The sequence below is a fragment of the Lissotriton vulgaris genome, chromosome 4_1 (genome assembly GCF_964263255.1).
Source record: "Lissotriton vulgaris chromosome 4_1, aLisVul1.2, whole genome shotgun sequence".
Taxonomy (NCBI): domain Eukaryota; kingdom Metazoa; phylum Chordata; class Amphibia; order Caudata; family Salamandridae; genus Lissotriton; species Lissotriton vulgaris.
Genome location: NC_141691.1, coordinates 64927665 through 64945627, shown reverse-complemented (window position 1 = coordinate 64945627; position 17963 = coordinate 64927665). Strand labels below are relative to the sequence as shown.

Sequence of the window (17963 nt, the reverse complement as noted above, 5' to 3'; positions counted from 1 at the left end):
CCGCAGGGAATCACAATGCGTTCGTTACAACGACCGCGTTGTGATTCCGCATACCATTACTCCACAAGTCGGAACAACGACTTGCGGAGGGGGGAGGTGTTGGATTTAAAATCCAACACCTTCCCTAGGGTCCGCACAGACTGGAGTTGGAATAGTAAATTATACTATTCCAACATCCAGCGCCCCCCCTTGGCAAGCCATTGTTCCGACTTGCGGAGTAATGGTATGCAGAATCACAACAGGTTGGTGGGATATAAAGGTATATTCAATGGGGCCTGATTGATCAATTATTATTTGCAATTAACTTAATAATGTTACACTATAGTACATGTGCCAAGCTGGAATGTTTTGCGGTGTGTGACCATTATTAGGTTTATTATTGCACGTATCATAGGCTTGGTGATCTTCGAGGACATTGCATTATGACATGAAATGTAGTCACAGCCCTACAGATTTGTCTTCTACCGCTTCCCCATTCTGTCCTATCACTCCCATTCTCCTGCGGCAATTTCTTGACTGCTGTCCTCTTTCTCTGTGTTTCCCTTGCAGTGGGAGAACCCATCACTGTGCCAACGGTCGAGAACCCGAGCCGCGAGATGGTCGAACGCTACCATACCATGTACACGGAGTCCCTCGTCAAGCTCTTCAACAATCACAAGACCGACTATGGCCTCAAAGAGAGTGACACGTTATGCATCATCTGAGAGAACTGAGATGGCCACCTGTGACATGTTAGGACCTCTTGGTATTAATGTCTATGCCAAGGCGACGAGCAGAGGAGAGCATTGATGCACCGAGCTATGAGCTTCCCCGGTGGAAGGCCACTCTTCCTTATTGGACACATAGCGTGCTTGAAATGGCGTTCATGCAGCCTGCATTGTAGCGCTTGATGAAATTCAAGAGATTTTCTTGACTTTAATGTTTTGGCAATATCGGGCTCTCCACGACTGAGAGAATTACGACTGAGGTATTCATCTCGTTCTAGTGCTGATGCATGGATTTTCCTGGAACAATAAGCTATGAAGGATGTGGGATCTTCTTCCTGCAGAGATTTGTGGGAGTGGCGAACAAATTTTTTAGAGAATATTTTTTGCAGATCGTGGATGATCAACTCTTTCGCCCTCGCTTTCTGTAAATCAATCATATTTCCTGTCCATGCTAAATGAGACATCATTTAGTGAGCACTTTGTGCCAGCATTGAGAAACAAATATTGTAGTGGCAAACCTCTGCAGATATTGAGAGGCAGTCACTCAGTGACCACATCTATTGGTCATTTGAACCAGCCCTTTGCTCTTGGGACCAATTTTGAGCAAAGAGTTTCTGCAAATATTGGTGGGAGGCCAATCATTTGATGACCATTTCCTGTAGATGTTGGAGACCAATAACATAGCAACCAGTTCTTGCAAATATTGAGGGACCAATCATTTTGTAGGAACTTCATGAAGTTAACCCCTTAAGCGCTGCGCCCGTCCAGCGGCCGACGGCACCACTACCTCGGGAGTGCTGCCGTCGGCTGTTGGACGTTCCAGCTGCACCTGCGCAATGGAACGTTCAGCACTGGAGCTGGACGTTCCAAAGCAGCTAAGGTGTTAATGGTGGTGGAGGGGGTACCTTCTTCTGTTGTTATTGACGACGGCATCTCTTCTTTCAGAAACTGGTGGATGAATTATTTAGGGTCTAAATAAAAAAACCTTACCAATAGTTCACTGATAAATGGCCTGATATAGAGTTTGACAGACATGTTACGCCGTTAAAAATGTGACGGATATCATGTTCACCTAATTACAGTCCATTGGTTCTAATTATGCTTGAATCCACTTGTAATTTGGCGGACAGGATATCAATTATGTTTGTGATAGGATAACCTGCCCGCGAATGTCTAAATCAGTCCCAAATTTCTACAAATTTTTGGTAATTATGGATGCATGATCACATCTTGTAAAGTTAGTGGCCCCAAGTCTCTTCCTTTGCATATCAAGGGAACAAACATTTTGACTGCTTCATGCTCATACTTCAAATAAATAAGATAATGCTCTTGATCCTGAGAATACTGGGGACCAGTTATATAGTGGCCACTTGTGCAGCATCACAGACGCAACCAGTTACGGGGCTTTTCACAAGGGGAGCTGATACTAGTGAGTAATTGACATTTATAATTTAGTCTCACAGTGTTTAATAATTTTATTACTGTGGGATATTCACAAAATCCGAGTGTAAAGTTACTCAAAATTGTAGACCTACATGTCCACACCCCCTGAGAAAGGGGGTGAAGTCAAACTTACAAAAATGAAATATTAGTAATCCCAGCACCTCACACGGCCAACCACTGGTAGTGCAACCTTCTCGTAGAAAATAATGGCAGTAAGGGCTTAGAACCCGATGTAGTTCCTGGCGGTAAGGATACTCCATTGCAGCGGGAAAGGAGTATCCTTACTGCCAGGAATGCAGTCCGCCGACCTTTGGATTAATCACACCACAGACTAATGTGTCTCTGTCTTGATCAATCTATTCCGGCGGCCCTGTGGAGTAAGGGTTATCGAAGGCTGACCTGTCATTCCGCCCACCTAATTTAGATGTTTGTTTTCACAACACGTCACCGCCAGTTAGACCCTGGCAGTAAGGGGCAGTGAAAAATGCGCCTCTCGCCTTGGGAGACAACTCCCATGGCAAGGGAAACATTTTATTTTTTATTTTATGTTTTAAAAAAAAACAAAATTTGGGGGTTTTCTTTTTGAAAAAAAAAAACTGTTTGGTCCAGGACTCCGTCCCACATACTGAGCCCTGGAACAAACAGGAAAATGCATTGACAGGAAATTCCATGTTGACGATTCCTGCCAATGCTTTATAAATGACCACAAGCTTGGCAGTCATTTATACATTTGGAGGGACAAGTAGTCTTGGTCTGGTGGACGTACAGTTCTCCAGCAGGCTAATGGAGATTACGTCGTCTGCCAACATCATGATCAGGCTCTTAAACTAAAACCCAGTAGGAAATAATGTTAAATTAAATTATTTAAAATAGTTAAAAATATAAATAAATGTAATTAATGTTTAAAAAGCATCTAAAAATAAAACATGTATTATTTAGTCATGAAATAGTTGAACTATCTTTTTTGCATGTATTGATCAACGTATCAGTACATTGTCTTAAAATATATTTGAACTACTTTTAGTTCTACACATCACTTAAAACTTCAGAAAAAAACTTGTTAGTTATTTCGTATATTAAAATGAATTAGAGATTTAGTTCAACATTAGTTTGATAGTGCTGTAGCATTTTTTTTATTTCTTCTACATTTAAAAATATATAATTAGTTTGCATTAGTATTCAATATAAAATATTTCTATTTGATTTAATATAACATTTAATAAACGTTTAACATTTTTCCTACACTTCACCATAAGGAGATCTTCACCACAACAGTAAAGCTTCCCTCATAGTAAAATATGGAGAAAAGTCAAAAGGTTTATTTAACTGAAAAAGTAGTAACAATATTGTAAATATTAATGTAATATCATGTTATATCTGAATTTCAATTTAGAACCAATTGAAAAGTGCTACGAAGTTTAAAAAAATACTATTAACTTAATTTTGAATTAAAAATATAATTTACATATGTTAAATGCAAATAATTTTTCTGTAATTTGAAAAGGAAAAGAAATATCAATCTTACGTAAAAATATATTTTTTATTTTGCCTTAATAAATATTAAAAGTGATGTATAGAAATATTAAAAGGTAGTTGAAATATGTGAAAAATAAAAAATAATGTTACATTACTTTATAAATTCAAAGGATGTTAAAATATTTTACAATTAAATTAGGAATATCTTTTCTTTTCAGATGTTTTTAATATTCTGTTATTTTTTTATATGTTTAACTCTTTGAAATAGTTTAATTTAATTTACCATTAGTTAATATGGGGTTTTATTTTAAGTCCCATTATTTTCTATGAGAGGGTATAGTATTATCCATGGTTGGCCATATGTGGTACTGGATTTACTCTACTTCTGAGCAGGAATGATTTACTAGTGTTTAGGTTCCTTTTATGATGGTAGTATCTTTAGAAGTGCAGCCTGTGAATAGCAATGAGTTTACTCTTTTGTGGGTGTGTGCATGTCCCTCTTTAAACCACACGCTAACCCGACCTAAGCCCCTCTTACTGCCCCCTATATCCCTCCCATTTAGTAAGTATGCCCCTTTTTCGAGCCACTTCCTGGGCCCCTCCCATATTTGCTACTAAGTAGAAAAGTTACATGTGTGAGGATCTCCCCATAGAAAAGAGAGGAGCGGTGGAGGTGTAGATTTACACTCGTATGTTTGTGAACTGCATTTTGGAGTATGTTAGTGCTAGTGTAGTACTACTAAACATTCAGCAAAATGTAGTTTGTGCATTCAACCATTTATTGTACCTAAAGCCTGGGACAAGACATGACACTTTCTGTTAGGTGACCACTTCTTGAATTCCCTGTCATGGGCTCAATATGTAGTGCCCACATCCTTAATATGATATGAAACTGATCATATCATGAGCAGATGTTGAGCATGCAGAAGCACCCTTTGTACATTTCCCAATTCCTGAGTTATCCTGATGGAGCCTGTGGTTATAACCATTTCATGGGCCAGGTTGGTCTGTTTCCTGCATAATACCTAGAGCTCCATGTTGTTTAAACTACTTTTTCCTAGGGGACCTGTTTTTATACCCACACACTGCCTTAAATCTCGGGCATTCATTTTGTTTAATCCACTTCCTGTGTATTGTGAGGTCACTTTCATACAGTGCCTCCATCTTGCATAACCCCAGAACCCACCACATGGGGGACCATTTACTGACCACATTGGGAGACTACCCATGTGTTGAACATTCGGAACCATATTTTATCCAATAGATAAGACTTTCTGCTCCTGAGATGTCCCTCTGCCTTGTAAAGGTGGATTTTTACTAGCAAGTGTAATCCAGAGCAGGTGAAGATGACATGGCCTATTGGCAAGAGGTGCTGACTTTAGTACATGGGGAATAAGGTTTGATTCCTGGCCTGCACCGGGAGGGGCGGCTTTAGGCTCATGGGGGGGCCCTGGAAGAGGGGGTCTGGGCGGGGCGGAGCGGGAGACCATTGAAGAGGGGGGGGCTGGGTGTTTGGAAGTGAAACAGAGCCGGAGGCCGCCAAGTCCCTGTCATGGGCCGCCACGCAAATGTGTATTCATCCTCAGAGGATGATTATATTAAGAATATATATTGGCGGCGTGGCCCCTGGGGTTTGGTGGCCCTGTGCAGGTGCACAGCTTGCACATGCCTAAGGCCGCCCCTGGCACCGGCGGCATATTCCTACCCCTTACCGCTGTGCCACCACCGCGGGATCCTGTATTCCAGGGGACGCGGCAGTCCTGTGATGGTCTGACTGTCGCACTCGAAATACTGCGGGTGGACCTGCAGTGGTTGCGGTGGTCGGACCACCACCGCAAGCACGGCAGTCCTAGGACCACCGTACTCGTAATAAGTCACTTTGTCTCTCAATGCCTAAAAACGAAAAACAAAAGTGAAACGTAATCTGGTTCAGCCGTAAAGCGCTCTAATCCCCACTGGCCAGGTTTGTGCTGTAAAAGTAGCTGCAAAAATAAAAGAGAGATCTGCTAAACCACTAGCTGATAATCAAAAGGTGAGACGTCATCCCCTTTTATACCTTTCTTTCTGCTCAAAGTGATTCCGGAGTATCCTCAATTTGATGAAGTAGCCGCAGCATTTGATAAAGATATGAGATTGTTTTTTCCTAATTGTGGGGGATTTGCAAGCCGTGTCCTACTCACATCATTAACCAAACTTATCCTAGTCAATAGCACATTATGAATTATAATGCCACTCTTCTACATACTTTTTGCATTGACATTTTTTCTTTGCAGAAAATCACTTTTTTTAAATTGCAATTATAATTTTTTTTTTAATTGTTTTATGAATGCACATTAACTATTGCTAAAACACGATGCATAAGGAGTGAACTACTTTGCTCGTGTGTCTAAAACACATTTATGTAAATAACTTTGTGGTTGTGAAAAAAGTGCAAAAATAATTTCTTAAAAGCATGCAATTAGACCAAAGGAGGGCCAGGGTTCAGAACGGAGGGCCTGATTAGAATGGCGGTCGCACTGCCACCGACAGGCCGTCGGTTGAGGACCGACCACCATCCAGCATAGGGGTCCGACTGCCGCATTATGATGCAGTCGGTGTGACCGCAGAGGTCGGAGGAACCATCCAACGCCTTTGACAGGCTGAGGGAGCCCATTGGGCCGTCGGACGGATCGTAATCCTTACAATAGTGGCGGTGCCTGCGCAGGCACTGCCATAGGGATTACGATGTCCCTATCCGACAACCTTTCCATGGTGGTCCGACCGCTATGGAAAGGCTGTTGGAAAGGGACTTTGGGGGCCCCTATCAGGGCCCCGGTCCCCTGTGGGCCTCTTTTATGAGGCCTGGAGGGCACCTGTGGTGCATCTTCAAACATCCATGACCCGTGTGCCAGGCACACAGGAATGGATGTTCCAAAACATCCCCTTTTCCACTGCGGCTTGTGCTGCAGCACTTTTACGGGCCGAAGCACAAGCCGCAATGGAGAAGGTGATGTTTCTGACCGCCTCCATGGCGGTCGCTTCTTAATTCGGCAGGTGGAACCACCAACTACATGTAGGTCAGTTTCCAACCTGCGCCATCATAATTAGGCCCTTAGGGGCATATGTACCAAAAACGATTTTTGCGATTCTCAAATAGCGATTTTTAGCAAATCACATTTAGAGAATGCAATGTATGTAGGATTTGCTAAAAATTTAGCAAATCCTACATATTCCTTATTTTTGAGATTCACAAATTGAGATTCGCAAATAAGGAATTCCTTCCCATTAATTCCTATGGGCTAGCAGGCTCATAGGAATGAATGGGAAGACATTCTCAATTTGCGATTCGCAGTTAGAGAATCGCAAATTGAGAATGCAATTTCAAGGGTGTCAAAAGGACACCCTGTTGCACCCCTGAAATATGTATGTGTGCACATGTGGCACACATTCATGCCCAGAGGCATGTATGTGTGCCCTGAGGGCATGTATGTGTGCCACATGGCAGTTTGAAAAATGCAAAAAAGTGCATTTTTCAATGAAATCGCAAATTACCACCAACTTGAAGTTGGTGGTAATTTTTGATTCCTTAAGGCCAAATCGTACTTTGTATGTGCTTCCTACATTGCATTTAAGGACTCGCCATTTGCGATTCCTTAAATGCAATTGCAAAATAGAGAATTGCAAATTTTGCGATTCTCTAATTTGCGATGCCCTTTTGGGATGATACATTCCAAAAGGCCTTTTCCCGTTTGCAAATGGGCCGCTTCTGAGAATCGGCCCATTTGCGAACGGGAAAAGAGCATGATACATATGCCCCTTAGTCTCCTTGTTCCACATTTCCAAATAGTCCACTAGACCACAACTTAGTTGGCAGTGATTCTGACGCCAAGGCCAAGGGTCTGCTCTCCTTAGTGAAACGTCAGTGGGCCCGATTAACAGAACTAACTTAAGACAAAATTCTAAACTTACTACTTTTGGTATTCACAGAAGTTAGGATTTTGTCTTAAGTTTGTCTTAAGACATACTTTAGACCGACTTAAGACAGACTTAAGTTAGGATTTTGTCTTAAGTCTGTCTTAAGACAAACCTAGGATAAAATCCTAACTTCTGTGAATACCAAAAGTAGTAAGATTAGGATTTTGTCTTAAGTTAGTTCTGTGAATCGGGCCCAGTGTGTTTTGGTCTTTGCCCAGCTTTAGAAGACCATGGGGCGTATTTATGAGCCCCTTGCGCCCCCCGTAGCATCCCTTTTTGTGATGCTTCGGTGGGGCAAACCTTGAAATCATATCTATGAAGCCGCTCGAAGGCACTCTGAGTGTTGTGGCCGTTTGCTATCTTATGCATTCTCCCCACAGTGTTGATGTTCCCCGCTGCTCAGCCAGTGAGTGAGGTCAGTGGATAGTTGGAATATTGAGAGTGTTTGTGCTCGGTTGAGTGGACAGTTGGATTGAGAAGGACTGAGCAGCAGGAGGCTGCCGCAGGTGGGGTTTCAACTGATTTACCTGTAACCTAGAACTGAGCTAATAAACCTACATCTTTTGTAACCTACAAGACTACAGCTTTTATTGCAAGTCTCCTTGTTCCCCATTTCCAAATAGTCCACTAGACCACAACTTAGCTGGCAGTGATTCTGATGCCAAGGGGCTGCTGTCCTCAGGGAAATGTCTGTGTTATGGTCCTTGCCCAGCTACAGACGTCCATATGGCATATTTATGAGCCCCTTCCACCGCCGGAGCGTCACTTTTTGTGATGCTCCAGTGGGTCAAACCTTGAAATCATATCTTTGAAGCTACTCGAAGCCGCCCTGTGTGGCTTTGAAAGGCCTCATTGATGTGGAGTAAGGCACGGCAGCGCAGATCGCTGCATCAACTTACTCTGCGTCCGGGAGGCGTTCCATGGGTGCTGCAGTCGGTCTTCCCACCCAACACCCATGGATTTTGATGCTTCTCCAAATTTACAAGACCATGTAAACATGGGGATGTGCCAAAATCTGAGGCCTCCCAAGATGAGGCATAACAAGGCGGAACAACTTTATTTCTCCTCGTTTATTCCTCTTTCTATGTGTGCGGCATTATGCAGCACACATATAAACAGGAAGAAGCCTCAATGGATTTTATCTGTGCAGGAAAGTGCCCCTTCTTCACTTAAACAATCCTGTCGGTTGCACCAGGGTGCAAGGGTGCCTACACTGGCACTAGGCTGCCACAACTGTGCCTGCGCAGGGGAAAGGACAGGAATGCACGCATTGGATAAATACGGTGCGTTCCTGCCCTTTCACTTTGGCATCCACCTTGCTGCGCTGCCCTACACCAAATCCCCGTACATGAGGTCCCGTGTTTATTTCCAGCTTATTTAGGTGACGTGGTAATCCTGATATCTGTTGTCAAGTAGCTGTGGCTGGATGTTGATAGCTAAAGTTTCAGATTATTTCATTCCATTTGGATACTACAATTGTTCATTTTCTAAACACCATACACACCATTTTAGAATAGGTAAGTGGGAGAATGGATTTCTCCCATTGATTAGTACTGAAGCAGAGGAAATGTCAGACACCTGAATTGGGTCTATTGGCATGTATGAACTTTGTCTCTCAAAAGTTGCAATAGCAAGAAGTCAAGGATTACTCCAGGAGCTGGTAAAGAGATTAGAACTCAAAAACAGTATGACTAGTAATCACACTTGATACTACTCTATTTGAGTTACAGATTTTAAAATGGCCAGATTTAGGGGAGAGGGATTTAAGATGAAACTCCAAAAATGTGCTTTGAGGCTCATAGTCCCCCTCGCTCCCCAGCAAACGTCTTCTGAGGTCTCTGAACCATATGAAGCATCTGCAGTCGACTTTTTTGTACAGCCCCTACCGTCAAACACCACCTTTTCAGCATGCATCAGTGCATATCTCGCTTCTAGTCTCTAAAGCATGGCGCAGTTTCCATCACCCACAATCGAGCGACATTGCGCTTGCCGATCTCCAGACCCATTGTCTTCCAGGTGCACTGCATACGATTCAAGGGGCATATTACCAACAACTAGCGATAATTTTTGTCTCTAACTTGTTTAGAGACAAAAATTATCGCCGCACATCGGCGATTTTTATCGCAGATAAACCTTGCTATTAGCAAGGTTTATCGCAAATGCGATAAAAAACGGCTGCAATGCATGAATATCGCTGAAAAGTCAGCGATATTCATGCATTATCGAGCAAATGCTCTTAGCCATGTTATCCACCTCCCATTGGATAACATGGCTAAGAACTGCTCAGGGCAGGTGTTAGCTTTTGGAGATATTCGCGCTTAGCGCAAATATCTCCAAAAGTTGGTAATAGGAGATAGCGATGTTAGGGACTGTTTCCAGTCGCTAACATCTTGGCACGCCCACTTTGCATGTAATTAGTGATAAATATCACTGACATGCAAAGCGGGGCCCAAGATGGTCGCTATCTCCTATTAGCTGTCACTAACTGGTGTTAGTGACAGCTTGGTAATAGGGAGATAATTTTATCTCCGCTTTCTTGGCTTTTAAAGCCAAAAAAGCGGAGATAAACCCCCTTGATAATATGCCCCCAAGTCTGTTACATCCCAAATATTGAGCAGGCACCACTTGGCCGAGAGTGGCATCTTACTGCCGCATATAGTTTAGCTCAGCTTCCTAACAGCTCTACACAGCCGGGTAGTTCCATATGATAGGATAGAAGGTACCCAGCTGCCCACGCAGCCGGCAGTTCGCATCTGTTGCCCTACCCCTTTTCACCATGGTGGTGCTTGCATAGCGGACCTATGGAGTATCTTAGGCTGTACTAAGAGAAACCCAGACCTAATCGCTATCTCTCTCAGGGAGGCAAGTGCCTCAGGCCATTCGTCATCCCCAAACCTCCCAAATCTAGGTCCTCTTGTTCCCGTAGACATTGGAGAGTGTCAGGGGAGTTGTTAATCAGTTTGCGGTACGTAAGTGAAGTTGCCTTCCTGGGCATGTAGGGGCAGGTTTACAATAACTGGCTCCTCCCTGCATATCAGCACTGATGCGCCAGTTATTGTGCTTCACGGCTCTGCCACCATGGATGCGCCACATTTACAATGCGGCGCACCATGGGGCAAAAACGGACAGATGCGTGACGCATCGGTGCCATAAAAATGGCGCATTGCTGGAGTTGCGTCGCAAGCGCAATGCAGCTCCAGCAAGGCTCTGGGGGGCCCTATCTTTACATTGGTGTGTCAATCCTTACGCCTTAAAGCAGGCATCGCCTCAAAAGTGACTGAGCGAAATCTTGTTGATTTCCCTCAGCCACTTTAAGGAGGCGTTCCTGCGCCGGAACTCCTGAGCCCCCTTCCGCCCCCCCCCCCGCACACAAGAAAGCCTTCTTCTGGCGCAGGGCTTTACAACGTGACGCATCTTCTAGATGCGTCACGTTGTAAATGCTCCACAGCACGGTTTTGCGCTGCTGCTGCGTCACAAAAGTGACGCAACGGCGGCGTAAAAGAGGCGCAAGGGCTTGTAAATCTGCCCCGTAGTCGTCAAGTAATCTATCCTCCAAATGGAAGGGGCCAGGTACTACCTTGCCTTGGGAAAGAGCATCTGCAGTAGAATGTTATCACAACCTGCTGGTCATGAGTACAAATTCAAGGTGGGCAAAGCATTGAAAGGCCTGTTCTCATAAGGATGATAAAATGAGTGAGACAGCACCAGTTAATAATGTGTTTCGCAGTTGCAAACCAGAGGCCGGAAATGCTGTATGTGAACCACAAATGCTTGTGAGAAGCCAAAGGCAGTTATATGAATGTCTGCCCCTCTAATGCACAATTAATACCATTCACACTGTTAAACATATTTTGTACCCCTTCACAAAGCAAACATAGTTGCCAAGGGCCTCATTGCATGTACGACACATTCAGGTGGTCACATGACATATTCAGGTGGTGTTGCAATGTGTGCCTATTCGGCCCACATTTAACAGGGACCACAAGTCCCACAATTTAAAGAGCTACTGGCAAAAGCCAAGCCTTGCCGGGTGTTACTCAAGCCACCTACCTACCTGCCTGAAAATGATGCTCCTTGTGGAAGAGAGAGAAAAAAAGCTGTAAAGGTCCTTGGGAACTTAAACCACCAGCCGCTAGGGGCACCCTGGGGAGCCACTGCGTAGACGACTCGCTAGTGCTGGCCGTGTTCATGCTTTGAGTTGACGGCTGGCGTGATCCTATCACATGCTAAAAACATAGACAAGCAGCAGTCATATGTAAGACCCTCAAATTAAGGGCCGGTGTGTGCTTTCAGATAAATTCAACATTTTATGGTTAATGAAGGAATTGTTTCTAAGACAATTCTGCAGAAAACAACAGCAAAAATATTATCATTGAATGCACTGCGGCCAAGTGCATCCCTCCAGGCGAATCAGTCTGGTGTGCCCAACCGCTTCTGGTTACTTCTAAATTAATAAAACCCAAAAGGTCTCCACAGCCCGCGGCCATCTTAAAGAGTGGAGTTCTGTAACTCCGCCCTGGGCCACTGTAATTGTATTTACACAGCGCTTACAACCCCTGATGAGGCGTCACAGCTTTTTTCTGCAAGTAGCACGCTTCTCTGGGACCCAAAAAAGATTAGTGGTGGATGAGTATAGGGAAATATGAATTAATTTGAGTGTTGGGCATGCACGTCTGTTAGTTCGATTGAATAGGATAGAAGAAGGAAGAGTCTAGAAAGTGATATTAGGGAGATCCTAGTAGGAAAATGAGGTTTGGGATGAGTAAAAGGAGAGATGGAGGAGGGGAGAGTCTCTCGGAAGGGATTAGGGAGACCATGGTAGTAAAAGGAGGTTTGGGAGGAGTCAAAGGAGGGATACATGAGGCCAGCAGGAGAGATGGTCAAAATGCAACCGTATAGTTGAAATTTAAAGCGCCTGCCTCCATGACGTCTGTACTTTAGTTAGTAGCGAAGGCGCTATAGAATGGAGTCAGCATTTCTCAGGAACGTTTTCATCAAAGTATACATACGCTTCGGAAGGAGGAGCTAGGCAAAGAAAACTGTTGATACCAATAATGTATACTTATCTAATAACAGAAAATATGGCATTTTGAAAGAAATAGAAGACCTGGCAGAGATGAGCAGGAATGAATGAGTATCTAGATCTTATATTAATGTTCTCTATTTTATATTCATAATTTTGTAAAGAGCAAAAACGAATCCTGAAGACAAACGGAGCACAGCACGAATAAATTGTTTAACAAGATATGTACAAAATGTTTTTAGAATGGGAAATGACTAAACAAATTAATTAAAATTAATAGCAATAAATAACCAATCAAAATGTTAGCTAAACGCATTGTACTCCGTTTGAAGCACAGGGTACTAGTCTGTAGAACAACATTGACGGGTAGCCAGGAAAACCGTGTTTTAAGAGTTTCTGAAAAACAAGAATGGAAAAAGAGTAATTTTGCAAACTACCTTGTTTCAGAGATGAGGAACTTCCCACGAGAAGACTTGACCAGGGGACTTGGCACAGAGAACTTTAGAAATCTAAAGTAACGGAATGTCCCACCACTTTGTGAGCCCACGGCCACCCGACGCCTTCTCTGTAGTCAACTCATAGTGTGATTGGCTCGCGAGGAGTGACTTGAAAGAGATGGTGCACAAAGGGGAAAGATTATGTCCAGATGTACAGGTTTAGCTCAAAGAGAAACAGGATGATGTAATCAAATGTCCAGATCCCTGAAATAAGACAGGCTGCGGAGTGAAGAAAGGATCACGGAGACATGGCCGAAAGGTAGCTCAGTCAAGCGTTGCCACTGAGCAGTCTAGAAAAAACCTATGACTGAGCGACGCTCCCCACAACTGCAGGGCCTCCGTCACGAGTGCAGAGACGTCCGCCGCGGGTGGGGAGGCCTTTTCGCGGAATAACTACACTCCACGCTGTTATTTGAAGCGTAAAGGCCATTTTATTAGGACAAGGTTGCAACATTGAAACTTTATTAATGGTACATAATTACAAGAATATAGAATAAGAATATAGGAGCATATTAGCAAGGGGCGGCGATAAATATCGCAAAGCACACTTAGCGCTTGCATATTTATCGCCTGCTATCTCTGGAATTTATCGCCCGGTCAGCGCGTTATCAACAACGCACATCACGAGGCGATAAAAATTCCAGAGATTGTGGGGATATCGCTGTTTTCCACAGTGGAAAACGGAAATATCCTAGAGGATAGGGCCTGTGGTCTTAGCCACACAATCCACCCACCATGTTAGGTATGCCTTAGTCCGGAATTTAACAGACGTTAAATTCCTGCTTTAAGGCATACTTAACGCAATTTTATATATGGCTAACCCTCCTTGATAATATTGCGAAGCTGCCTTTGTGATATTATCCCATGTTGTTTTCACAGCCACGCCTCCTTTGCATCTCATTATCGATGCGATGCGAGGCGAGGCATGTGAAAATCGGGTGATAAGTCAAGGAATCACGCGCTAGCGTGTCCTTGATGATAATGCGGTAATATTATCGCCGCTTTTCTCCGCAAACGGGCTCTAAAGCCGCAATATTATTATTGTCGCCCCTGATGATATGCGCCATACTTTTTCCACCCCATACCGCCTCATTCTCCCTTCACCACTCTCAAAACCATCTCACCTGTTTGACTCTTCCCCATTCACTCGGTGTCCTCCTTCATCTCCCCATTCTCACCTTCACTTGCCCTCCAAGCATCCTCTGTTGAATTTCCTTCATTGCTCATTGCCTCTCGCGCCCCGCTATCAGTCACCTGTGTACCCTCCCCCCCTCCGAGTGCTGGATCCACCCGTATGTGACTCACCACCCCTCCAAAGTACCGTAAAGCCACTGCTTTGCAACCTGCCATAAACTGGCACACCTAGAGCAACCAAACCCAAGCCTCCTGCCTACAACTTGTAGGTTGCGTGGGTGGACTAACTTTTCCTCTGCCTTCCCTGGGGGGGCATCATTGTGAATCAGGCCTCAGTGACTGCTCATGTGCCTTGTAGAGTGCTGGGGTTGTGAATAATGAAGCATTGCCTTTCTTTGACAGGGAAGAGGGGACCATTGCTTGAGAATGGTCACGGCTCTTCTGAAAAGATTGACTGGGACATATGGCCGACGGATGCCACTGTGTGACCTTGGACAGCAGCAGGAAAGAGGACAATGTGCAGTTCTAGAGATGTGGGGGGGTGGGGGGGTGGCAGAGAGTGCGGCGAGGGAGGTGCGCAGTGATTGGTTGAATATGAGGTTATTAACCCTTTCCTTGCTGCCGTCGGCCATTGGCCGTCGGCAGCACTACCTCCCCAGTGCTGCCGTCGGCCAATGGCTGACGCGGCCCCACCCGCGCACGGAAACGCCCGCACCGCGGCGGAATTACCGCCGCTGTTAACGGGTTAAAGTCAAGACACATGACGGCCTTCTATCCTACATGCGAGCTTAGAGTGTAGGTGACTTGCAGCTTGGACAGTATAACTCCCCCCTAATCACCCCTTACTATTTTGAGGTCCATCCTGATGTGGCATTTAAAGAGAAATGAGTGACGGAGCACATATCGCTCCTTGAGGGGGCGTGGCTTCAGGTAGCCTCACACCTCACTCTCACTCTGAGACCCATAATCGCAAACTGACATGGATTGAGAGACTAGGCTAAAAGTGGTGTCTGCAGAGTTTTTAAAGAAAATCCTTTTATTATTTTTTCGTCAATGGTACGTGTAGGAGAGTAGGGTCTGCAATCCTATGATCACCCAGATTTTTTGCTTTTGTTTCACTGGTTTACGACTTTCTCTGGCTGTGGGCCTGCCAATCAGACCCACAGCCTGACTGTTCTCTCTCTAAATTCCGATATGTACCCTAGGTGCATTTACCAATTGGTACTGGGCCGCCTTATCAGACCCTGTAACTCAGGGCATAGGTGTACCCAGGGCCGCCATGGGCTGCAGCATGTATTATGCCACCCCTGGCTGGCCTCGTAAATTTGACACAACTGGCTGCACGACAGCTGGGGCGAAGACGTGTAACCACCCTTCGCTTTAGGTATAGTAGCTCTATATCTAACCATACAATGGACACCCGAGTTCCTATCAGTCACTCCTATGGCAGGCCTTAACAATCCTGAAGGCAGAGTGCGTGGGCTCGTGTGAGCTAGGTTCAGGCCCGAGCCGAGCCCGGCTGCAGCTTGCGGAATCAAGACCCAATAGCTGTTCCATGATAACGCGTACCACATCGGTAACTTCGGTGTCGCGTTATCAAGGCATGTCGAGTAAGGTGTCATACGAATCGGGATGCTGCCCTCTCACCAACTCTGGCGACGAGGTTAGCATTCCGCCCTTCTAGAGGGACACGACATGTACGTAACTGTGAACCCCGGTTAAAGTTAACGAAAGCCTCAGCTCCACAAAATGGATGCTGCCACCACAGACACAAGTCTGACCTCCTGCTGCTGGTAGTCCTTCCAGCGAGGAGCGCTTGGACAAAGGGTTTCCTGTCAAGGGCGGTGTTCGCACCGTCCCAGACAGGGTTTGTGTATTCTGGGTAGGTAGGGCTTTTGCGAGAAGGTGACTGCGGAGTGGCACCCCGGTGCTCACTACGCATCTGCCGGTTAGAACCAGTTCCAGGGGCGACAGCCCTGGCCTGGGGAAAGTCCGGCAGGGGAGAGGGGCGTAACTACCCCCCTTCCTGGTCCCACCCTTAGGGCAGGACCTAGTCATGTACCCACCCCTTTCTTTAGGATAAAGACCGGAGCGGGGACCCTTCCAAATTAGATCATCTTTGAATCAAGAATACTTTCTACGAAAGGACTTCAAGACTCTTCTCAAGATTTCTCCCTTGTGGCTAAGGAGTAGTCACCCTGCATCAGCGGGCACCATCTAAGAACTCTGCGGTTTGCTGTAAGTCCTTCCTCAAGGAATCCGACGGCCCAGCTCGACGAGAACCGGCTTCCCTGGCACCTCTGACCTCTACCCACGTCATCAGCTCAGCTGTGATCTGTGGGTGCGACGAGACCTCGAGGGACCGGCCATCATCAGAACCTGCACGCTCTTAAAAACCAGCACGACCATCGAGGTAACTCTCTGGTGAGTGCTCTGGGGTCCGAGAAGCCCCGACCCTGAGCCGCTCCAGCACCGAAGTGCAGTCTCCCAGCATCTCCACGATCTGCGTGGGGCCCTTCTGCTCGCTGCTCAGCACGTTGTCTGGTCACTAGCCGCTGGCTTGTGCCCTTCTGTGACGACACCCGAGAATCAACACTGCCGGTCTGGTTGCTCCAGACTGGCCCTTGCTTCCATCTTTCCGAGAAGCACCCCGGACCCTCCTGGTCCACTCAAGACGCCGACAGCGACATCCGTCGTGGGACAGCTCGCACCTCCACCGTGGTCGCCGACAACGCCTCCTGGTCCGAGAGACTGCAGAGCCTAGCGTCGCCCACTCACCTGGTCGAGGTGACGGCCAACCGGTGCCTTCCTGGTACCCTCTGACTACTGGCTAGTAGTACGAACTTGGTCCCCTCTGCTTTCAGGTTTCATCAAACTCCGATCCAGGCTTGGATCTCTACGAACTGTTCAGCACTGGTCGCCGGCCAGCAACTCCTTTCTTCCGGCTCCTGGCTCGTCAGCGAAGACCCCGACGCCTGTAAGACTTGTGCAGCCGCAGCCCTCGTGGCTAGGTAACTCGGCATTTCAGTGCCTGCATAGCCTCCTTACTCTAGGGTCCCGAGTCCCCCGCTTCCGACTTGCCTTAACCTTTCCGTGTCCCCGGACACTTGTTTTAAACTGTGCACTTGAAGTATTTGCTAAAGAGATTTGGTTTGTGCTTAGTACCCTGTCCTCATAAAGAGTACAGGGCTGTTGTGATTCTTAATAAATATACTGTTTATTTTCATAACACTTGTGTGGTGTCCTTTCACTGGGTGTTCAAGGGGTACATGTGTGGTAAACAGCTGGCTTAACACGCCCTCTCGAGTCTTTAGCCTTAGACTGCTCGTATCCACGCTACTAGGATAGCTGGTCTATAGGTTGACTTACAACCAAACACCATAAGGGTCGTTGGAACGATACATAGCGGTCGCTAGAATAGCGAACGTTGCATATCGGGCCAACTTCTCACATTGGTGAGCAGCGGTTGGGATTTGAGCTTGCTGTTGTTTTACCACACGTATCCTAAGAATATCTTGTTGAAAGATCGCACAAGTACTGTTAGTACATATAACTAAAGCTTAGAATACTCTGAGTTCTACTGAACCAGCTGTTGTAGCTCCTCAAGGCTTAGCACACCTTGGCTACAACTCTTAGCAAGGGTACAGTAGGAAAACACATAGTGTAGGTAGGTGCATCACTTACACCACACTAGAAACAGTATGTCGGGCCAAGGAGGAAACTCTGAGT

General features: G+C 45.7%; 1 protein-coding gene across 1 annotated transcript in view; it reads left to right on the top strand.

Moving 5' to 3' along the window:
* The window catches only part of LOC147718377 (diacylglycerol O-acyltransferase 2-like), a 198819-nt gene extending 190666 nt beyond the window's left edge, over positions 1-8153 (top strand). The window contains exon 8 of the mRNA XM_086918328.1: positions 550-8153. Within this exon, the coding sequence (XP_086774454.1) occupies positions 550-704 (155 nt within the window). The 3' untranslated portion in view covers positions 705-8153. The remainder of the gene's footprint in view (positions 1-549) is intronic.
* The last annotated feature ends 9810 nt before the right edge of the window (positions 8154-17963 follow it).